Source organism: Palaemon carinicauda, chromosome 22 (assembly GCF_036898095.1).
Source record: "Palaemon carinicauda isolate YSFRI2023 chromosome 22, ASM3689809v2, whole genome shotgun sequence".
NCBI classification, from domain to species: Eukaryota; Metazoa; Arthropoda; class Malacostraca; order Decapoda; family Palaemonidae; genus Palaemon; species Palaemon carinicauda.
In genome coordinates, this window is record NC_090746.1 from 54,469,675 (window position 1) to 54,495,052 (window position 25,378).

General features: G+C 39.1%; 1 protein-coding gene across 27 annotated transcripts in view; it reads right to left on the reverse strand.

Annotated features, from left to right (window-relative positions):
- Nucleotides 1-25,378, reverse strand: part of LOC137616448 (MAP/microtubule affinity-regulating kinase 3-like) — a 272,442-nt gene that overhangs the window by 74,685 nt on the left and 172,379 nt on the right. For 25 of the 27 annotated variants that reach the window (XR_011039431.1, XR_011039430.1, XR_011039429.1 and 22 more), the window contains 5 exons: nucleotides 25,142-25,362; nucleotides 24,627-24,839; nucleotides 23,757-23,943; nucleotides 18,662-18,874; nucleotides 3,817-3,988 (listed from right to left, as the gene is read on the reverse strand). Coding sequence is in view for 23 of the 27 variants with exons in the window: in XM_068346208.1 (XP_068202309.1) it covers nucleotides 3,817-3,988; nucleotides 18,662-18,874; nucleotides 23,757-23,943; nucleotides 24,627-24,839; nucleotides 25,142-25,362 (1,006 nt within the window). In the remaining 4 variants the exon portion in view is untranslated. Of the gene's footprint in view, nucleotides 1-1,616; nucleotides 1,674-3,816; nucleotides 3,989-18,661; nucleotides 18,875-23,756; nucleotides 23,944-24,626; nucleotides 24,840-25,141; nucleotides 25,363-25,378 lie in introns of all 27 variants that reach the window. The other 2 variants (XM_068346224.1, XM_068346206.1) reach the window with 2 other exon arrangements.

A 25,378-nucleotide genomic window follows, 5' to 3' on the forward strand; every position in this document is an offset into this window, starting at 1 on the left:
TTTTTCGGATTTCAACTTTTCTTAAATCATCTTATCTAAAAATTCTTTACACATTAAGTTTCTTATTTTGTTCCACATACATCTTAACGTATTTGTATGCCTTCCGACAAAATGATTTGTTTTGTTTAAGCATTTTCTGTAATTTATAGAATTAATAAAAACAGAAAATCCGACAATTTAAAGTAACAAATTAAGTTGAACAGAAACATGTCAAAATTGATTTGGAGGATTCAAATGGAAATACTGTTCTACGATAGATTATTCCTCGTTAAATAGTTTCTTTTTTCTTAGATAAGTTACAACCAAAGTAACTCATTCATTCTATCAACTAGAAATGGTATACTAATCAGCATTGCAGCAATTATAAGAACAATGCATTGGAAGAGCATATTACTTATACAGAATACAGAAAGATACAATAACCTTAAAAAGATCAAAATACAAAAGTATTTCTGATCAACTTCTCAAATGGCAACTTGAATGGAAAACACTTCACCTGACCTGATAATGATACAGGGAATTCAAAATGAAGATACTAAATGGTGTTTAGTATCTTCTTGGCAACATAACCCATGACATAACAGCAGCAACATTTCAGAATTGAGTTACATGGCCATCAATATTAAAAAATCCAATTGTACTTACCCATAATATATAGGGCTGTAGATTACGACAAAATAATGCTTAGTACAGCCAGGTAGCAATTTCATCAATATACCCACTCATGGGTTGAAGAAAGTCATATGGCTAAACAAAAGGCTGCAAGCCAACATTACAATACTGTAACTAAGTTTCTAGTGTTCATTAACAATATGAAGATGTTAAGGTGGTGAGATGAAGCTACAAATAAAATAAGGAAAACAAAATTCTTCAAGACAATTAAGCTTTGTTATTCTATACTAATAGAAACCAATGCAACACAACTATCATGTAATTATCCTCAAGTCCATGCAGGTGTATAAAAGCTGCATTTGAAAAACTTGTGTGGAGTGCTTTGGGCATCAAGACATATTGTGGAGATCAAACAATTTTCTTCTTTTCATTTTATTTTCACTGTACTAGTGGGAAGAGGGAGGGAGAAAGGACTTAAGAACAATCTATGCAGGTTCACTGTAGCTGATGCTGCAGTTATATTTGTCCACAAATGGGTTGAAACTGATATAGCAAACAATTTGGAATATGACATCTCATGGGGACACTTATTAGTCAATCGAGCATATACTAGGGAGACTAGGTATTATCGCACCAGACAGAGCAGCGCAAGTTTGCTCCACTAACTTGATGGGCCACAGCTTCTAGCGTCGCCAGTCAACACCTTACAACTTCATTTTAACTTCAATCATAATCATTTCCCACAAAGCACAAAATGAAAAGGGTTTTGATGGAAATTGATGAAGCATAAAAATGTTAACTGGAAACTATTCCTTTACAACCTCATTAACTGTAACTTCACACGAAACGCAAATTAATTCTTTTAAAAGCACTAAGTAACATTATCACTTTATGATCTATATATATTTCGCTATTAGTCAACTCATTAATGAGGTTTTCCTAGAAACGCTGAACCTGCACAAAACAGGCGTTATGTAATTGAGGGGTTCACAAACTGTACTCACTCCTGAACTGTGTGGACAATGGCTTCATTACACACGTTACTCTCTCCCTGTGAGCCCCTACAGGCATAAAAACATTTCACGTACAATTCTTATGGGACATCCTTTTACAAAACTTCAGTAGATAAATTTTCAAATAATTTAATGCCCCTTTAACTTATAATTTTTTACTATGCTAAATACTTTTCGTTTATTAAAGTGAGAAATTAGTCTTACAGTAGATGGTTAATAATCTATAGAAATGTGCATCTAAAAAGCTGTGGTTAACCATGTAAATCAGATACACTACACTGCATACAGTAAGCAGGATAGCTGTATCTAAAATACAAACAAAAATTTCCACAATAAAAGCTGAAGACTCAAGTAATCAATTTCTGGTCAAAAGTGAGGATAAAATTTGAAAAAATCTCTACTTAAAAAAATATAACTTATTGCTGTCACCTGTGAAATTTCTGGCCGATAACTTAAGAAAAAAAAAAAAATATTGAAACTAATATGAACACTACAATAAATCTTAAATATTGTACTTTTAGATATCAAATTAAGTCAGGGAATATTAAACTTCAGAATATTCCATGGCTGAGATGCAAACACTTATTGGGAGAGAAAAACCAAATTAACACCATTGGAACCCTTCGCATGAAAATATTTCTCATTAAATGGAGTGGGACCTAATGCGGGTCTGCCGTCTGAGATCCTCACGCATTAACCATCAATCCAACAACTGGCAAGAAAAATTGACGTGTGTCTCATATAGAAAGATACTAGTTCTATTAGAAATAATTGTACAGGTTAAGCTTAAAATCACTGGGAACACAGAGCACGAAGCAAATGGTTTAAGGGGGTAAAAAACACTAACTATACTTTCAAATCACAGCTTAACATGCAATTTAAATTAAAAATACAGCACTAGGAAAAAAAGCTGTGCTACACATCATTATATTCTTTCCTGCACTAGCTCATATCATTTCAAACATCACAACACAGAAAGGATTTCACAACTGACAGCAGTTCTTATAGCAGGGATGACCAATCTCCAGAAAAGTATTGCGTATTACAGCACACTGCGATTTCATCATGCTGACTAATAAAAGATGATGGGTATCAATGACAGAGGGACCCAACCTATTTTGCTAACCTTTTTTTAAGTGAACGACCTCTTTCAATGCTTGTCACTCCCCAACCACATAAAAAAGTCTTTAGTAAAAGAGAGTTGTGGCATTTTTTTCAATGTATTACAAAATGAGCCCTATTTTATACGAATTTATCACTCCTTAAAACACTTGTCCAATTTTTCTAGAAGCTGGTCTTGGAAACTAGTAGTCAACCAGTGAGGACCTTTTGTTAAATATTTCAATTTAATTGCCATCAACCATAAATTACAGGCTTCAGTCTACATAAAAATCATTGAATGATTGAAAGGCAACATTGGCTACCTTTGCTAACACCAGATTGTCAAGAAGTTTCATTTTAATAAAAAAATAAAGGTAAAATGACTTAAACAAAGCCAAGTTTAACAACTTATATATCTGAGCATATTAAATTCCATGAACAAAGCCCATTCCTACACCTTATTAATTTGAAAAAATTTACAGGGTAAGTCTCTATGCTGGTGTATTGCAAGAGGCAGAATTGCAATCAAAACTCATCCTCACAAAAGACCAGAATAGTACAGTAAAGAAGAGCAAAAACTGATGTCAATTTATTTTTCCTTTATTTTGGTTCATGAATTTCATATCCTTACTAAAAATGCTCTTGTCTTCAACATAAAAAATATCTCATGACCAATAATAAAAATTTACTATTGTAAAAGTACATGATCATGACTACTATGATGAAATTTAGTATCATCTGTGTCTTAAAGTAATAAACCGTCGTGCATGACTACAGGAGCACCCAATCTTTTTCCCATCTTTCACACAAACAATTACACTCACTCATACACCTGACAAACTAAAAATTGCATGAACCAAAATAAAACATTAAAATAGGTACTAGTGCGTCCCATCTTCTTACATTTTACTGCTTAAACATTAAATATACTGTAACTGAAACACTAACCCATCAAAATAAATGAACTGTCTATTGGGTGAATATATTTGCTCACATCAATAATATATCTAATTTCTTTTAAACAATCAATATAACTTTTAATATGGGACACACCATATACATAGAAGCTTAACTCATTTGAGGCACATACCTGGCAGAATCTGGAACATTTGTAATATTTGTCTTTTCTGTTGACGATGCTTTGTTAGGATCACATGAAATAGTTGAGCGACGCGAACTACTACTGATCGTTCTGTTGGTCATCGTGTTACTTTTCTGAACTCGCGATTTTCCTACCCCTGGGCTAGTTGCAGCTCCTGCCCCTGTTAAAATACAAACTTTTCATTGATTTTCCGTCAAAAAAACTTTTCATCCAATCCGATTCACATTCTTCAAATTATTTTAGGATGAAATAAACACCATAAAATAATTCAAATGACAAAACTTGACATAAGAAAACAAAGGAAAAATTTAATCTGATTAACAAAATTCATTATTTCTATACTTGCCTTCTGCTTAGTTTGATACCAACAATTACCCTAAAACTTAATATTTCCCATTTTCATTCCTTTCAATGGATTAAAGGCTCTATTACAGTATTGAGACATTTGGCAGATTATGACAATAACCTTGGCCAGGGTACAACAAAGATCCTTAGTCTTTTCAGTTTTCTTGTTGTCCTTGTGTTTGGTACTGGGTGTTTTTAATAAGATTGTGGGGTTTTGTTATTTAGGTTTTTAGCAATAATAAGGTACATCTGGATTTGTAAATAATTCCTGAGAGATTGTTCAAGGGAAATACTGCAGGGCAACCATGTTCCTCATCGTGTATGCCTTGTGCCAGGCTCAATATCAATATGTAGAAATCAGTGTAGAATGCGTTCTCTTTCTATTCCTCTTATGAAAAGATATTTTTAGTTGGTAGTTAAAGAGTTCCAGATGTAAAATGAAATGGACTTTTAGCTAAGGGGAAAATCCAGAAAACTAGGATTCTTATAGTGGGGGGGATGATAATGTCTCCCTAGGAATAAATGAACTTTCAGGGTGTGATAATGATTAGTTTCATAATCACTTTACTGATTTTACTTCATTAGTTAAATCTAAGAAGACCTGGGAGTCTTCAGGCAAAGTCAGTGATTCTATCAATATCACTAATTTCTAAGTAATTTGTATTTTTCCTAACATACTTACCTCGAACTACTTTCTTAGGAGTTACTGGGAACTCTTCCCATCCGACCAGAATTTTGTGGAGTTTACCCTATTCCCGTTCTCTATGGGGTTAACCACAGGCAGAGTGATACGCGCCGAGGCGACCCGGGGTCGGACAGCATGCTTGCTCAGGTCGTGCTCCTCAGTAAGTTTCGTCGGAAAGGTTCTCCTCAGCCCTGCAGAGCCCTCGGGGAAGGATGGGCGGGCCATAACCCGAAAGTAGTTTGAGGTAAGTATGTTAGGAAAAATACAAATTACTTAAAAATTTATGATTTGTTCCAACACAGAGTACTTACCTCGAACTACTTTCTTAGGAGACTTAAACTTTAGGAGGAGGGAGTGTCCTGCAGGGGCTAGAGACTGACCGGCTGGAAGCACAAGGGGGGAGGAACCTAGATAGGAGGCTAGGTTCCGTAGACCAATGGTAGAAAACGCACGAAATAGGGAAAATTACTCAAAAAACTAACTTATTGTCTAAGTGGCTTACCTCTGTAAAAACGTCTCAGAGACGTACTCCTCGCTGATGAAGTGTACCTTGGTAGATGATGTGTCTTTGTGTCACGCTAGTGCGGGTAATCAGGGACCAGGGAAAGGTTAAAAAGGGAAAAGGGGGGGGGACAAAGGTAAGGAAGGAGCTAGTGTCTCTTGGACTTACCGCCCACAGCTTCCCTGGGGCCATGATCTTTTGGAGGACTGAAATGACGACCAAGGGCGAAGCCGTCCAAAAATTTCCTCGAACAATCCTTCAGGTAGTGTTCCGTGAAGGTGGACTGTCTGGACCACGTGCCTGCCTTCAGGATTTGGCCCACTGCCATGTTCTTTTCGAAGGCTAACGAAGTACTAAGACCCCTAATATCATGCGGCCTAGGTTTGCCTGAGAGAGGGGTTCCTGAGGTGTCGTAGGCCCTCTTGATCACCTGCCGTAGCCAGAAGGAAATTGAATTCTTGGAAACGGGTTTCTTCACACGTCCTGTCGATACGAACAAATTCTTGATTGTTGGACGGCACCTGGAGGTCCTCTCCAGGCATTTTCTTACCGCTCTGACTGAGCACAAAAGCAAGTCTTTAGGGTTGTCAGAATGAGGGACAGCAGGAACCGAGAAGCCCTCGTAACAAGGATCCCAACAAGCTGGATTCTGGGTCTTGGCCACAAAACTAGGTACGAACCTAAAGGATGCTTCTCGCCATCCTTTTGAGTGCGCGACTTCGTACATCAGGCCGTGTAACTCACTAACCCTCTTCACCGAAGCCAGAGCTAAAAGAAAGACCGTTTTGAGGGTAAGTTCCTTGTCCAGGGTGTCCTTGAGAGGCTCGAAGGGCGGTTCCGACAGGGCTTTGAGCACTCTAGCCACATCCCACTGAGGCACTCACAGCCTGGGGGGGGGGGGGGCATGACTGCTCAAGACTCCTGATGAGCATCAAAATCTGTCTGGAGGCCCCTAAGTCAATGCCTTTTAGGAGGAAGACCTGCCCTAATGCCGCACGTACCCTTTTTATGGCCGGAATAGACGTACCAACATCATCTCTGAGGTACACTAGGAAGTCTGCTATCTCATGAATCGAAGCCCTCGGGGGCTTGATGTTCCGGGAAGCGCACGATTTCGAGAAGACTGCCCATTTTGCCTGGTAAACTGCGACCGAGGAACGCCTTAGGTAACCCGACATCCTCGTTGCGGTCCTCGCCGAGTACCCTTCCTTCTTCAGGAGCCACTCGATAACCTCCACGCGTGTAGGAGGAGGGATCGAGGGTTTTCGTGAAACCTCATGAAGTGAGGCTGACGGAGGAGGTCTGGCCTGTCTGGGAGTGGTCAAGGGGGGAGAAGAGCTAATTCCTTTAGGACTGCTAACCATTCTCTCTCCGGCCAAAAAGGCGCTACCAAAGTCATCTGTAGATTGGCCAACGTTCTCACTCTGTTGAGCACTTGCCTGAGCATTCCGAAGGGTGGGAAGGCGTACACGTCGAGGTTGTCCCACGGATGTTGGAAGGCATCCTCGAACGCTGCTGATGGATCTGGAACTAGAGAACAGAACACGGGGAGTTGTACGTTCAGTCGCGTGGCGAAGAGGTCCACTACTGGCGAGCCCCACTTCAGGATGACTGCCTGCGCTACTCCCGGGTATAGAGTCCACTCTGAACCTATCACTTGGCCTACCCTGCTGAGGCCGTCCGCTAGCACGTTCCTCTTTCCTGGGATGAATCTGGCTGTGATTTCGATCCCTTCCTTTGCCGCCCATTCCAGTAGTTCTGTCGATAGAGTGCATAACTCTTTCGACTTCAGTGCTCCCTGTTTCTTTAAGTAGGCTACCACCGTGGCGTTGTCGCACATCAACGCCACGGTGTTTCCTCGGAGGAGACGTACGAATTCTTGACACGCTCTTAGGACGGCTAACATCTCCAGAACATTTATGTGCACAGTCCTTTCCTCGAGGGACCACTTCCCTTTCGTCGATTTGTCGAGGAGGTGTGGCCCCCAACCCTCGTTCGACGTGTCTGTGAATAACAGCATCTCCAGAGGATCGGGTGCGAAGGGCAATCCCTTCCAGGTGTTCGCCCTGTCGCTCCACCACTGCAGGACTTCCAACGTCTCTGGGCAAACCGGAACTATCTTGTGTGGGGGTTCCCCTGGGACCCAGAGATCCTTCAGGTTCCATTGAATTGGCCGGAGTTTGAGTCTCCCCTGTGGAACTAACTTTTCTAGTGACACCAGGTGGCCCAATAACTTCTGCCAACCCTTGGCTCTCCTGGGTTGGTTCGTTAGGAAGGGCTGTAGCACTCAGTCCAGGTTGTCCAGTCTTTCCAAGGAGGGGAAGGCTCTCACCAACCGGGTATCCAGGACCATCCCTAAGTAAGTCATCCTGGTGGAGGGGGTCAACTGGGACTTTTCCAGGTTGACTGTGATCCCCAAGTCTTTGCTGAGACGTAGTAGCCTCGCGCCTTGCTCCCTCAGTTCTTCCCTTGAGGCTGAAAGTAACAACCAATCGTCCAGGTACCGGATCAGGCTAATGCCCAGCTCGTGTGCCCAAACTGAAACTGTCGTGAAGACTCTCGTGAAGACCTGCGGTGCTGTCGACAGTCCGAAGCAAATTGTCTTGAACTGCAACACTTGGGTGTCCCACTTTATTCTGAGGAACCTCCTGCTGGAGGGGTGAACGGGGATCTGCAAGTATGAGTCCTTGAGATCTAGGGACATCATGAAGTCCCCTTCTCTCAAGGCCGCCAACACTGTCCTTACCGTGTCCATTTTGAAGTCGGTTTTTGCCAAACTTGTTGAGGGCCGACAGGTCTATGACTGGTCTCCACCCCCCCGTCGCCTTCTCCACCAGGAAGAGCCTGCTGTAGAACCCTGGACCGGGATTCTCGACTGGTTCTAACGCTCCCTTGGTGATCATGGTCAACACCTGTTCCCGTAACGCCGCCCGTTTCAAGGGGTCCTTCGGTACTAACCACTCGGTCTGTTTTGCCGAAATAAGTGGGGGCAGTTCCGTCAAGAAGGGAAGTCTGTAACCCTCCTTTAGGACTGTAATGGTCCAGAGATCTGCACCGTAAACCCGCCATGCTTGCCAAGAGTGTCTGAGGCATCCCCCTACTTGTGGCTCTGGTAGGAGTAGGGGGCCTCTCTGCCTATCTCCTTCTAGAGGCGCGGCTGGAACGACCTCTCCTAGAGTTACCGTAGGACGGTCTAAAGCCAGACCGCGGGGTAGTGTTACCTCCACGGGGTGACTGAGAGCCTTGGAGCCAAGGGGCCGTTGGACCTTCCCTCCTAGGCTGAACTGGAGAGGCACGGGAGGTATGCGGCACGTCCGCAGAGGGTCTCCTGTGCACTGGACGTCTCATGGGGGAAGGCCTTGGTTCTACGTCCTTCATCTTCCTCACCCTCTCCATCGTCTCTTCTACTGATTTGAGGGGGAAGAGTGACTCGTTCCACACCGAGGAGTTTCTAAGTAACCTAGCTTCTCGGTCGGGTAGCTTCCTCACTAATTTACTTAGTACGATATCTCTCTTCCGCAGTACCCAGTTGGTGGCTTGGGAGAGAGATTGGTGAGAAAGGAACTTTAGCGCCTTAACCCCTGAACTGATCAACTCCCTCAGCAAGGACTGATTCTCAGGCAGGGAGAGATCCTGTGATGACAGGAAGCCTACCAGAGTACAGGCCCACCAGTCCAACCAGGAAGACACGTAGACCAGGTCTTGGGCCATGTCTTCCATCATGGAAGTTTCTGCTGGGGAAAAACACACTGGGGCCGAGGATGCTCTGTCCTCTGCAGCCCCTTGGTTCAATGTGGTAATGGCCGACTCGACTGTGCGGGGCCCTCCGCGCCGTCCTTCCGGCACGTAGAACCGCTTCTGCGTCTTAAGGCCAGGGAGAAGCTTCGAGGAACTCTGACTCCTAGGGGCGTCCGCCAGGCCGGCTAAGTATTTATCAACATGCTCCATCCCCAGCTTCACGTCTCGTGCTAGTGGGAGAGCCAAGGAGGGTCTCGGCTGAACCGGGGTATCCACGAGGCTGCTAAGTCCAGAGAGCCAGGTTTGTTCTGCTGTGGGTTTGGGTTCGTCTAATCGATGATGCCGCCTTATGACGGCCAGGACCTTGCGATAGGAGGAGATGTCATCAGATGAGCACTCTCCCCCTTCTACTAGGGCATCCGTTACCAGTTCCTCCGCTTGAGAAGACTCCGCAATGGTATAGGGGGCAACGCTGGAAGGAGGGAGCTGCTTCTCCTACCTCCCCCCAAACGGGCCTGCCTGGGACGAGGGTATCCGTCATGGGAGTACCCTGCCCCGCGGGGGTCTCCGTGTCTGTGGGCCTTCCTAGGCACAAAGGGTGCCCTTGGTGCTTGTAGAAGTCTGCCAAGGTGCCCGCGGCTGATGCCAAGCCTTTCGTCCGGCGGAGCGGCTCCCTCCGTTGGTGTGATGTAGCGGGAACCTCCGTGGACTTAACTAGGTCTCGGGGGGTCTGGTGCGACGTCCCCTAACGGTGATCTGGCCTGCTGGAGGAGGGGGGTCGAGCTGGCGAAGACGAGGCCCTAGGGAGCCAACCGGAAGTGGCTGTGGCTGTGGTAGCCTTAAACAGCTCACTCCGGGGTATCTTCACCCACCTATCCTTCGACGATCGGGTCCTCCTTGCCTTCTTCTTGGAGGTCTTGGACTTCTTCCTGCCGTGCCTGGAACGAGAGCGGGACTTCTCCTGCTTCCTTTTCGAGGACTTCGTGTCTTCGTCCTCTGACGATGAGGAATCTGAGGAAGAGGATGACGAGGAGGAGGAGAGGGAGTCCACCGAATCACCTGAGTCATCCAAATCTGCAGGGGGCACCGCACGTCGGTTCTCTGATGGAGGGGGCTGCAGAAAGACGGGCGGGAGCGTTGACGAGGGCGCTGGGGGAGACCAAGGAACCTTCTTCCGAGCAAACCACGAGTCAAACTCCTCTTCCAATCTCAAGGGAGACCTGAAGGGCGTCCTAGGCGGATCCCATGCGGTGGGTTCCGAAATCGATGAGCCTTCCTTCTCGGCATCTCCCTCGGCTGCCGAAGCACCTGAAATATAAACCCAGGATGCAGGGGAAGAGGCAGCACCCGTCTTCCCCCACATAGGATCTTCAGTAGAGACAGGTCCTGTAGGCACCAGGACTTCGTCTCCCGAACACACTCCCGTCCCTCCCTCAGGCCCCACACTTGCCTGAATAGCACTAGCATCATCCCCCACAGACAGCTCAGACTCTTGGGGAAGGGCAATGGGCCGCTTCCCCGCAACGGACTTACCTTGGCCCCTACTCTGGGTAGGGGAAGATGGTAGGGAGCCCCGTTCCGACGAGGCATCTGGCGAAACCAGCGAAGAGGAAACGTTGGCCTTCTTGGGCGATTTCTTTGCCGCTTTCTTCTTCTTCGTGCCGTAGAGGACCCACTGGATCTCAGTCCAAGACTCGCACTCCGGACACGTGATTGTAGGGGAACACACCTTTCCCCTACACGACGAACACCGAGAGTGGGGATCGACTTCGGGCCTGGAAAGAAAAGCCCCACAAGATTTCCCGGCCCCAGGCCCAGGGGAACGGCGGGGATGCTCCATAACGCAACACTAAGACACCAAGAGACACAGGGACACAGAGGAAGGATAAGGAATGAACACGTGGGTAACGCGTGGTAGACACAAAGGGTCGGGGAACACAAAGGGTTGCACTGGGAGAGGAGAGCACGGCGAGATGATAATCCCGTCGCGACCAGAAACTTACTGGGGAGCACGACCTGAGCAAGCATGCTCTCCGACCCCGGGGTCGCCTCAGGGCGCGTATCACTCCGCCCGAGGTTAACCCCATAAAAAACGGGAATAGGGTAAACTACACAAAATTCTGGTCGGATGGGAAGAGTTCCCAGTAACTCCTAAGAAAGTAGTTCGAGGTAAGTACTCCGTGTTGGAACAACTACAATTTCAACCCGTAAGCTAAATTGTCAAATTTTACTAAGTGGTTCTGTTGCACCAATCAATATGGGTTACGATGGTGTACAGTGCTGACGGAGTCGATCGCTTCTACATGAGCCTTGAACTCACCCAGTGACTTAAGGTTCTATCATTGTGAAAGCCTCAGTTTCATGATATGGTCAGCTTTTTACAATCAACTGATTCTGAGATAGAATGTCTATGCTGGTAACCGGAATCCTAATATCCCTCCCCTTGTTGTAGTAGGTGTTAATGATCAGACGTATGGTTCCTATAGAACAGGAAAGACCAATATTAGATCAATCTTCTAAAGCTACAGTAGGAGCTGAACAGTTGCGTCGCAGAGTCATGTAAGCTAAACCACTACCACATATCAAGTTTTCCCTGGCAGCACTGAGGTAGCTGCTAGTCTAGTACCTATACTGCCAAAACAAGTACCCTGCCTAGCACAGGCTTAAAGGTTACTGTTAGAAGTAAACTATACTCAAAATTCAAAACTGCCAACAATATTTCATTCTGGCATGAATAGTCATCTTACAAAAATAAAAAAAAATCAGAAATAATGTAGTTAACCAGTAAACAAAAAATCTAATTCATCTAAATAACAAGGACCCTAAGGTGTGGGCAAAAGCAAATAATATTCATAATGATCACACTGATCCCTGATCTGAGGCATATGTGTAGTCACTGAAGACAAAGAATCAAAGTTGACATCACCATAGCAAAACTGGACTAAATCTTACAATTTTCTTACGACTCGTTCAGATTACGAATCCTTGTCTTAATGTTCGTGGCCAGATAAACAAAAATCTTAGCTAAACCATTCAACATCGCTCATGAAAACTCTTCTTCATCATTATATTTTTCAAGGAAATTACAACTGAAATTTCTAGGCTTGTCTCCCAATAGAAAACTTGAAGTCTGAATCTACAACTCATAATGACACATCTCTAACCTGTATCAGCTTTAAAAAAATCTTGGCAAAAATTCTCTACAAAAGAGCAAACTATCAAAAAGAATATTGTTCTCTTTGCTCTAACATCAATAGAGGCACCTTCTAGATATATTATCCCCTCTTATATGCTAAAATGATTTTTTTTTACAACATCCATTTTAGCAAATTTTACAGTCATTATATGTTAAGTTTGCTCACCAAATTTTCTGTTATTTTTCTTATACAAAAGGATTTCATCCTTATTGTTTTCACTATTCAAATACTTCTCTCTCATATTGATAGCTTTCCATAAGCTTACTTTCAAGATCAGCACTTCTTTTTCCTTCTTTTCGATTGCATGGAGTAATTCATCGATTACAGGAAATCATCTTCCATATCAGTATCCTCCATAAAAAAAAAAAAAAAAAAAAAAAAAAAAAAAAAAAAAATTTTGCGGGCATAAAAAACACTACTTGATCCCAGTAGTGTATATATTGCCAGAGTCGAACTGCTAATAATCACATGACTTGACTTCATGTGGTTCTTCAAAACATTCCATCACTTTTCTCACATGAAAGTTTTTCAATGAATTTGAAATCAGCCCTCACTCAATAGAACCCCTCCTCTTTGGCATGATTAAAGTAGTAAAGATGAAATAAACAACAAAGTGATAAAAAAAAATCCATAAATAACTGTGGCAAACAGGAAAACTCAAGGTAACGATAACAGCAGAAAAACATTTCACGAACTAAAGGCAATGGTTGTTCATCAATCAGCCCACGAATTGTGTACTCTGCCTAACTCACTCTTGCTAGGGCTAGGGCTAGATCTATCATTTTTGCCAATTTTCCTGAGTACTCCCACTTCCATTTTCTTGTTGTTCTGACAAAATCTTGCTCCCTTTTCAAAACATGAACAAACAATCCCAAACTTCAATATCTTCCAGACACCACCACTCCAGATAAATTCCTAGTTTGTAAATTATCTAACTGTACTAGTCATGAATCTTAGCATTTCAAGGTCACTCTAGATCAAAATCTCTTCCAATCATAAGTCTTCATTCTCTTTAAAGCTAAGCAACATTCTTATTTACCCGTAATTGGCAATCTCTCCGTTCCACCAAGCTGCAGCCATTCTCTTACTACCCACACAACTCCAGCTTCAAATTACTCCGATGTGACAGAAACCTAATCTTAAAATCACTATAGCATTCATCCTCCCAAAAGCATAAAATCATGGTCAAAGTTCCAAATGAAGGGGTCTGTCTACTGTGGTGACAATCTAATTAATGATGACTACAATGGTGTAACAATATTTGCAATAGAAGTTCTAGAAGGTACCTTGTGTCCCCCACCCTCCACTGCAGTAGGACAAGAACTGCTGAAAGGGCAGCATGGCAGCGAGGAAAATGGCTCTTTCCACATGCAAAACTCAAGTCCAAACCAGCTAGACCTGTCTTCCACATGTGTGAAGAACAGGGGTACAAACAGAATTAAGTTAGCGGACAAGAAATCCACTATCAGGAACTGAGCAGGTAGGACATACGAGAGAAAGCTAATTGACAGTTGTGCAGAGGGATGCAGCAGATCCAACTATACACAAAGTAAGTAGGCAGCTGAGCAGATACAGGGTGAGGAGATGGCATAGCTGCACATTGGTAAGGCAGCAGCAATATCTTAATCCACAACTTTGACATTCATCCCTGTATACAATTGCGATTCCCTTTCTTGCACTTCTTAGCAGCATCCTCCATTACTACCAGGAAATAATAAAGGATGGGGGTTCTATACCGAGTTTTATTCAGTTTAGAATTAATGCAAAATTACATGGAATTATTTACCCAATGGAAAAGGTATATGACCAGTCTCACCTAGACACTAACAAAAACTAATCAATTAATGATACCCACTAAACACACTAAAAAGAAACATGACAAAGATACAAGATGAAGGAAAGTGATAAGGTATTAGATAAAAATACAGTATTCATGGAAAAACAAGTCAATCGACTATAGAGAATGTAAATAAAGTAAGCATTATGCAATAAACATTAGAAGTCTTTACAACTTGACCAATACAAATTGGTACAACAGATTTCTTTGCCTACGGATATAAGGAAATATAAGATTTAATGGGGATGTGACAAGTAAATATTTACCGATAAAAAAAAATTAATTTGAGTTACCTACTCCAGTGCCTGCCCAAAATAGATGAAACCATTAAAATATATAATTAAAATTCACAAATTTCAACACCAAAACAATGAATAAAGGAGAAAATAGCTGAAAATTAGCATTCTATTAAAATTTTTTATTCCTTTATTTACCTGATGTTCATGTTGCTCGACTCTGTTTATTGACATTGACTTGCGTCAAATTCTAAAAATTTTCCTTTTTCTTTCCTTTCCAGACACGTGTCTAGTAAAGAAACGAAGCACTAGCGATTATTGGCAAGAAGAGAAGTGCAAGGGTTTCTTTGTTATTTCAGTATGGAAGTCAAAACTACTCCTTATCCTGTTGACATCACAAATCAGTGGGAAGGAGGGTGAACATGGATATGAACATCAAGGGAGTACAGTATAGAAATAAATTTCATTATTAAAATTACTCTATTTCTATGAACCTCCCATAATGAGATCATGGCTAGTAGCCAAGTTTGCAAGCGAATAAAGCGGACTGACATCCGAAACATGATGCAATCGTACAACTTTTTCCAATAAAATGCAATCTCAAAAGCATATTCAACCCAAGCCAGAGGCAAGCCCGGTTGTTCTAAGTTCAATCTTAGGTTGAAAGTCATTGATAATGCCCTTCAGTAATGGCGAAGAGTGCTCCGTATAAAAACACTCTTACGGAACTGCCACCTTACTGGTCCTTTCATTTAAGAGGACGAAAATTGGTTCCTCTGTAATTAAGCCTTGCTTATCTTCCTTCCCATTTCCTTGTAATTTTCATTCCTAGGATGGGCCTTTGGATTGTCCTTTCCATTAGCCTTTGTTCAAAAAGACAGGGCCGCTATGAAGTTTGTTTGAATCTATCGTAGAATTCTTTATTGTTTTCCTTGAAACTTTGTGTGCAGAATTGAGAACCAAGGGAATTATATATATACTACACCATCCGCATAAGTGACAGTGTCACCCACCATAGTTACAATACCACATATAAAACATAGTTTTATATATACAATAAAATATAAAAATTATATGAAAAATTTAGCCATCACAGAATGAAGGAAAATGAGGTTGCTCAGGAGTACTGGGGAGGTAAGAATAAAATCATTGCCTTTGAACGAAAACTTACTGGCCTCCTCAGAATTGACACATCCTGATGAAAATTACTTAAAAGGCCAAACATAGCATAATCTGGAAGAAGGGATACACAGGACAGTAATCCCTCGGGTGTTTCGTACCAGGAACCAACAACCCAACGGGATAGCTGAAAAACCGCGAAGTAGATACAGAAATCTAAGGTATATTTTATTTTTCATTATTTTCTTCATTTATGAACCCTCCTAATACTCTTATAGACAAATTAGACTCAAATTACTTTTTAAGCTAAACCTTACTTTTCCTGTTGACATATCTTTAGATTTGAGTAAATAAAAATCTAAATCTGAACACTCATATTAACATTAGTACTGCACAGCCAGGTTACAACATTATCCAAAATTTAAGCCAAAAAGTACAGCTGTACAGGCATTTCAAATAAATAGGATTTTAATACTTCCACTTCACTGTATCCAATAATATTCATTTCAATATTTGCATATTAGTATTGTATTATGAAATAAGACAATACTGTACTTAATTTCCATTGTTCACGTTTGTAAGCTCTTCGATAATACCGTCTATGCTTTCCAAATCAGCTGATTAAGGCAAACTATCAAACTTTTTTTTTTTCTTGCTAAGAGACTACTATTACTTGAATCATCACTTATTTTACCATATAAAAGTATAAACTTCTCAGTAAAAATACTTTTCTCATTTTATTTACTGTAAATTTTAATGGCGTATCAAAATTTAGGTGTGCTCCCGTTTCTGATGCACAATAGTATTATGATCTTTACCTCTATGATCCTTGATTAAAAAGCTTAGTAAATTATTGAATTTTTCTTCCATTTCTTTTGGTAGTAATATATCAGTCATATTAACGTCATTTGTAACGATTACAGTAATTGTTTACTACTGTACGAAAGTAGAAATGCAAGCAAAACAACAGCTTTTTGTTTGGAAACAATATTATCATTTATTCTCTTTTGCAGCAACACTTATTGAACTACAAGCTGGAATATGTAGAAAAAGGGGTTAATTTATCATAATTGTCTCAAAAAATGGGGAACTCGCATGATACGTAGGATACATGATAAAAACATTTTTTATGCTTTAAAATTTGGTGCTCATAAAAAAAGGGCGATATAAAGAGAAGTCCGAGATAATAGATTTACATATACGGTATATATTCATGAATCCCCAATGTAAAGGGGAAGCGGAAGCAACAGGTGAACCATGACATGGTGAGGAATTTCAGTACATCAAATAGTCAATACATCAAATAGTCAAGACTGAAAACCTGAAAGAACGAAGAACCCCTGGCGCTTTGCTTCTTGGCATTAACTGCTCGTTTCTCATTACTTTACTTGAGGCATAAATCTACTGAAAGGAAAGTTAAGTGGAATTTATTTTATTTTATGGGTAAATAACGATGAACCACGCTTCTGGAAAACCAGCATTATGAACATCAGAGGAGATCTATAGAAAAAAAATATGGAGTTTGAGAAAAATAGATAAGTCAAAAGAGCTGAAAAGTGATCATGAAACAAACATGCAGATCAATTGCAAGAGATGCTGAAAATAATTCATAACCACAAATTGGAGGTTAATCATATAAAACTGGAGACCAAGTTATGAAACTTTCTTCAATGAATCTGGGATCAAAACAATTCTTGATATTAAACATATGCATGATTAATAGGGTTGTGATAAACAAGAAGAACACTGAACATACCAAGAGCCCATTTCAAATTATTTGTTTCAAAGAAAAGCTGTTGTTTAATTACAACAACAAAAATTTTAAATGTTACCTCAAAGGAAAGATTGTGGGAGTCTATTTCAACTCTATTTGATTTTCAAAACTAAATAAATTACCATTCCAAAAGAAAATGATTATTGACAACTACAAAAATATATCATATTGGGTTTCAAAAGTTCAGGAATGTACCATACATCACCTTATTATATAAAACATCAACAATAATTGGCAAAAGATTACTATCATCATCATTGAATAATAAATATTTCCAGGGGAAAGAGAGTTCAAACCCTAGCAAGTATTTTTGACGAATTTTATGATTACATAACTTTCAACCAATTTTCAGTAATAAATTCCAAATTTACTTTTAGGTATGAACCAAAAATTTAATTTTTTTCCTTCTTTTTAAGGACTACTGCCTACGTAGTCAATTCTGTTATAAAAAATATCAAATATCTTGATATCTTTCTTGGTGCTGAATTGTGATGAAAATTAGCAATTTGATAACGTTCATCATGCAACCCCCTTCTTAGCTCAGGCCACCAAAACCAAGATTATCCATGAATTAATCTGTATGAACTTTGTTATCTTTGCCAAGTTATAACAAAGCACCACAGCTCTCTCTTTACAGTATGGATAGGACTATGCGGTAAGGATCTGCAAATATTCTACTTCTGTTTACAGGGCAGCCTAATGGGTACACTATCATTTAATTATGGTAACAATTAGTGTAGGTATACTTGGTAAATGCATAATAAAACATTTTGTCAACATCAGTTAACAATACAGTATATAGTATAACACACAAAAATAAATCCTTTTTGCGCCTACTGGGAAAGAACGCAGCAACTAAAAAACAACTTTCACTCTAAGCTGGTATTGAATTTAACTGTATTGAATTTAGTAAACACAACAATAATATTTTATGATTCAAATTGTGAGGTCATGCTCAAATGTGACCAATGATGTGTGCAAGGTGACTCAAAATAAGACAATTTATTAAACAAAAATAAAAATTAAATAAAAAGATGCAATGTAAACAATATAGGAGACAAGTCACAGTAATTTTTACGATTTCTTACCAAATAAACCTGGCCTAACCAATGCACTCACGATGAAAATATTATAACTCCTCTAAATAGAGATGCCAAATAAACTTTTATTTACAATTTACTGCCCCTCAACATACACCAGTATCTCTAGCTTCACTTTTAAACACAGTACTGGCCAAACTACCAATAATTTCCACACATTCAAATTTTCTATTCAAGACATCAAAAGTCAATTATTTATATATCTAGTACCCTATTAGATGTGTGTGTATCCCTTGTTACACTCCTTAAATTCCTTCCAAAATAAAAAATAAAATATTTTGAAATAAAAATCAAATCTACCTCCAGCTCTTGGTGCCCCTGATGATTCAAAGGGAGCCATATTTTGGTTCTTGAGTGCTCCCGAACGTGAAGCAGTGGTTGGCGCACCACCTTGCGCCAGCCGAGCAGTATTCTCCTTGATGGTCGCAGAGTCAACTGTGTTTTGCCGGCGGAAGTTGTTGGTACCCGCATGGTTGTGTGCATTAGTTGAAACAGGAGTTGTACCTCCACCACCTGTCAGGCGGAGTTTGTCATCATCAATGGCTAAGCAAATACTGTACTCATAAGCCAACAACACTAAAGACAGCTTCAGAGCTGCTAGTACCCTACATTTAAACTTTTACCAAAATGCAAGTTTCCCTTCTTCCCAAAAAAGGCAGCTAATTTACTCTAATCATCTTCAAAGTCTAAAATACAAAATAAATAAAATGAAAGAAATAAAATAAATTTTAATGTCTAAATACATTTTCTTCATAAGCAATAACATAATGATGATTTCCCTTAAATCAGATTCTACAAAATTTAAATGCCTAAATATTTATTTCTTCAAAAGCAGTAGTATTATGGACTTCCCATCAATTAAAGTAATGATTTCTGATTTCCAGCCATATATTTTATAGAAGAAAATTAATGGAATACAGTGGTCTAATCATAAAAATAAACAAGGCCTACGGCTAAACTTCCTTCTACCTCCAACTATAAACAAATTGGCCGGATAGTTTGTTGATTTTTTTCATACTTCTCTAATAAAGACTTCTTACTTCAAACTTTAAATAATTGAAATAAAGACGGCTCTCTAAGCAAAATATCAACAACTACATGTGAAAAAAAAATATATGTGAGAACTTTCTATATGGATTACTCGCATTAATGCTCTACAACAATGGAATCTTTCTGGTTCTGGCAGTAAAATAACACTCAGTTATTAATATCAGTCCTAATGAAATAAGAAATTTTATTCTGGTAAAAATTTCTCCATGCCTTCTCCTTCCTACTCAGAGACCAGCATTTTCTTATATGAAAAGTTACAGTACTATTGCAAATGGTGTACACTAATTCATGTCTTGAATATTCATATAGCAATTCTAACCTATCTAATATTAAATAACGGACATCTTGGGCTCTGGTTACAGCATACCACAAGCGAGCAACATTATATCATCTTGCATAATTCCATCACCAAGCTATCCATTACCATGTCAAGGGGGTACGTCTATCACATCAGCTAACAACCAGCTCTCATAAAACATTTAGCACATTTTTTGGTAACAGAACTGCTGGCTGCTGTTCAATGATAAGTTAACAATTACTTTTCTTCATAAAAGAATGTTTCTTTTGTGACAACAGGATGGTTGATGATGATAAACATCGCGTGTAAGTCTTTACTTCCAATCTATTACAACATCTAGCCACAACTTAAAAAAGTGCGCTAATTGATCTATTCACTGATAAGCTTAAGAAATGCAGGTACAGCAAACCACAGGCTACAATAGAGCAAATGAGCGAGTAGAAAATTAAGGAAACCACAAATATGAGAAGAAAACAAGAAAATGGTTTGAAAAATAAGTTCATGAATATCAACTTACCCGCATTTAGTCTAAGTATATCGACATAATGTTAATAAAAACCTTAAGACCACAAAGTGTTATTAACCCATTAGGAGATCCCATGCTAACCTCACATACATTAAAACTACTGCACTTGCTTGACACAAGTTCACAGCAACATTTTGTCAGAATCTAATGTCTCTTATCTTTTACTTTACCCAGAAAACAGTGATATCTACTTATGAAATCTACAACAGTGAGAAGTTATTGAACAGATACACATCAGAAAACCTTTCCCTTTTACATAACCTTTAAATCACTGAATTTACATCAATGAAACTCCATGGTATAAAAAACCTAACCTTAAAAGAAATTATGTATCACTTAATACAGTACTGTATTCAAAATCACCACATACATAACCATGTAATTCAAAATTCATGAAAGACTTCAAAAATATTTTGATATAAGCAGAGACCAGTCTAATTTTCATAATGACAGTACTCAAAGTAACTTCTATTCACTAAGCATACTGAAACAATTGTTAAGTGTATGAAATCGTCCACAATTACTCATTGGACTAAATTAATGTATCAAATTTACATCACAACATTACTCAAACTAAAACAGCAGCATACAATGTTTGAGTAACCTTTTCACACACTTTACAATATAACTTGTTGAAAAATACCACCACCTCTCAAAATTTCTAGTTTCACTGCACATAACTTTTATGACTATCTTGCATTCAGGCAAAAATCTACACAATCTCTAAACCCACACACATACACAAGCAAATCTATTTTAATGAAAAATTGAAGAATCAAAATTTCCCACTTCTGCATGGAAATATTACAACACCTAAAACTTTACATTCAAAGTGGATTAAAAATCTTTATAACTTATATGCTAAGCAGCCACCTAATATGTATTTCCTCAAAGCAAGACTAAAAAATATCTTATCCTCAAGAGGAAAGTAAAATGCACTCACTACTTTATACAAATACAGTATCTCCTATGCCTCACTTACAAAACCTACAACCCCCAAAAATGCTTTTTGCCTACTCCAAGTAGCAGTCCCTCAAAAATTACAGGGTTACAGAGATGATAGCTAATCAACATTAAACAAACATACTGAAATCTTAAATTACACCATAGATGGTATTTGATGTTAATATAAACAAATTTTCTAAAACTCCCTTAAAGAATTAAAATTTCTTGGTAGCCACAATTACTCATTACACATGCTTATATGAAGAAGTGCATATGGGAAGAAAAACACATCATAGAAAGATGGTTATTTCGAGGCTAAGAGAAATACTCTTAACCTGGAAAAAGGAAAAAGACATATATGATGCACTCTCACACCAAGCAAAACTTCCATCTTTGTTGAATCAACAATTGAATCATGCCAACCAGCACTAATCAAAGCTGGTTCCACTACTTCACCAAATGAACACCTGTAAGATAGTAGGGGTACACTTCCACAACTAATTAATGCATTACATTGTTTCTATTCCTATATTTAGTAATTAGCTGTCAAAATCAATAAATTCTTATTTCGCATGAAAGATAAATCTAAACTAGTTTTACAGGCTACGTGAAGTTACTAGTGGCGTTGCCCATTCGATACCAGTCAATTTTACTCAGAAAAGTTTACAACAAAGCACTTTAATAATCCAAACTTCATCCTTAACACTTGAAAACATTAACAAGTCGTGATCTTACTATTCTACAGAACAAGTTAAGCTCTGTGTAGTAGGTATTGTTTCTGTAAAATCTACAGAGTAATTATTGAGAGAGAGAGAGAGAGAGGAGAGAGAGAGAGAGAGAGAGAGAGAGAGAGAAGGAGAGAGAGAGAGAGAGAGAGAGAGAGAGAGAGAGAGAGAGAGAGAGAGAGAGAGAGAGAGAGAGAGAGAGAGAGAGAGTGTGTGTGTGTGTGTGTGTGTGTTTTAGATATTCCAACTTTTTTCTAATACATGACAAAAATGTTTTTGGTAAAATCATTTATTTCAGTATGCCTAACAATTAAATTTTGTAATTTATTGAAGCAAAGAATATAACACAATAGAAAATGCAAACCTTTATGCCCTTTTGAATAGATCATCTATAAAGTGATTTTAGCATTTTCCTCTACTGTGCAAGTTGTCTAAGTGCGCTACTAAATACTTTTACTGCCAAAATTTTTTTGTGCTTCTTGTTACGATAATATAGATCGTTTACATAACATTTTATCCATTTATGGCAAATTAAGCATCATAGCTTTCTTTGCATTTTCAACCTCACTCCTTTAGTCACCTGCAAATTGGTGATAACGATAAGTCTACAAACTAATTGTTTAATTAGTGAAGACAAATCAATGAACATAAAGAGCTACAAAATTGAATATAACAAATTTAGAGGGTAAATTGGGTAATGACTGTGACATTATGATATTGATAGATGTTCATACTTAAATTGCACACAAACATTTTAGTAATTATTCTTAGGCGAAGTATTTAATCATTATTGATGCAATTAGTGGCAAAGATTGCAACATTTTTAATGAAGGGTCAAGACAATCTGGATTTGGAACATTAAATGTTCGGATTTGGTTATGAACAGCATTAATAATTAGGTCTATGTCAAACCTCCAACTTTTGCCAATAACTGGTTCAATTCTTTAACTGAAGCCTGTTGAGTTGTTTGTGCATACATTGCCATTTGGTTTGACTTTCAATTAAAGAATCAAGGTGAAATCTAGCCAAAAATTGCATGTGCTTCCACCCTAAATTTTCAGATAAGCAAAAATTATGGTTCTTTTTATAATACCTGCACAATCCTACATCTATAACTGATCAAAACAATATTTTACAATTACTCTATAAACTGACTTTCCTACACAAGTGGACAATACTTATTAAAAGCTTCTCTGAGGCATGATCCAATGTCAGTCATTCACTTCCATGTGACCCAATTTAAAACACCCCACCCCACACCCAGATTAATTCATTCTAATGAAGGTTCACAAACCAAAAACTCACTTGAAAAACAAAAAATGATAAGCACATACTCTTGTCTCCTGAATCCTCTCATTACCTAAAATCTGAGAAAACAAAATAACAAAATATCTTGTGTGTCACTTCTGTCACTATGCTCTACTTACACTTTTCCAACACGAGTTAATACCTAATTTTCTTTCAAACCATGTTATTTTCAACATCAATTATTAGTACCCTGTCCCTTATAAAAAAAAAAAAAAGGTTAAATACAAAAATCATAACTGATACTCATTAGTACAGAATAAAGCTTGAAAAACTAAGGACTGCTGTTTCACAATACCATTGTTCCTGTATTGTTGTGTTCCATGCTGATGCAGAGCATAAGCGTGTGCAGGCCAGTGAACCAAAGAGCTGGAGGATACGGGAGGGTAGGGAGGGATCAAGCTCATTTAGAGTTGAGACAGAACAAAAGATATAAATAACGAAGGGTTAGTGCATGTGATCCTGACTGGATTAACAGTAAAAGGTAATTATTTGAAGGGATGGGGGATAGGTGAGAGCCGCTGTGATGCCCGTGTATAAACTCACGAATGGTCTCCCCACCGGAGGATGCTCTGCGTGAGGGCTTGGAGTTGGTGGCTGAGACTGAGCGGTGGACTCCACGATGGGAATGAGAAGGAGACTGAGCCGCGCCACTGGACTCACCCCTCCCAGGCGTGAGACACGTATTCCGTAGAGATAGCGAACTGCCTGATCGGGACCCATCACTTTCAAGCTGCAAAATGTTATTTTGTCAAATCTATGAACTTGGGATGATGACATTTAAGGCTTTCTTCTATTCAAACAGGTATTATTCTAATTGGAAAAAAATACAGTATTGTATCATCATATGAAAATCTTCATACAAACTGTAGCAATCAAACAATTGGTAGTCATTAAGTAATGATAACCAGTTTGATGTGAAAGAAAGAAAAAAAAAATAAAATAATAATAATAAATAGCCTTTACTTTCAGAACAAATAGTCCATCTCATACACCTTAGTCAGGATATTGCAGCCAATGACTGAATAATTTTATAGTTCAAATAAATGGCATTTCTTTCTACACTTTTGTTCATTATACACCAACCAATATGATCCCAAACAAAACTGTATTACCAGGGTACTTTTAATCAAGTTCCCATTGTTTGCATTCATTCCTTAATTTATTTATAAGTTGTTTAAAAGTAATTTTTTACTTATAATTTAATCTCCTCCATCTTTTATCTATGGAATTTGGTTTCAGCAAATTCATACTGATTAATAATATAAGAGAAATGAAAGTTCATGACAGCCGGGCTTCCTTTATGTAATGATGTGACCTCTTTAAGAAGTCATAAAAGTCAACAAAATCATTTAAAGCAATTACAGTATCTTCTTTCTGGTTCATTCAATGCATGAAATCAGTAGCAGTACTCACATCAGAAGATCTTCTCCCTAGTAATAGATACGTCGCATACACATCATCATATTTATTATTCTTTAGGCTTTCCTCTATTTCTATATGGGAATACCCCATCTCTGTGAGAAGCTCGATTCGTTTTAGATCCTCAAAGTCCATTACAGGTTCTATGTAGGGCTTGAGTTCATCATCTTCATAACCAATGTTCATCCATCTATCTTTCATGATAGTCTGTAAAATGAAAGCCATCAATTATATGGATGCAAAAATTGGCTTGCTTGATCCAGGGATTTGCTCAAATACTTACAACCAAAATATATTTGTTCTGGAATTATAAATAGGAAAAAAACAATCCTCATTAACTATCTAATATACATATATTCAAACTTCCAAGACAAAGTCACACTGCTTCTTAGATACAAAACCAGACATCTTTTAAATTCTTATAAAAAAAAAATTCTTAGGCAATTCTTGAACACCACTAAATTAATATTCCAAACTACTGAAGGTAGCCTTGTAGATCACACACTCACCTCTAATGACGCTCTACGTGCTGGGTTGAGTACCAGGAACTTTTTGAGCAGATTTTCACAGTCCGTCGACATATAAAATGGTATCCGATACTTCCCTCTGAGGACCCGTTCTCTTAGTTCTTTTAAATTAGAACCATCGAAAGGTAAAGAACCCGAGACCAAAGTATACAATATTACGCCCAGAGACCATACATCTACTTCTGGACCATCATATTTTTTACCTAAAAGTAAATCAAG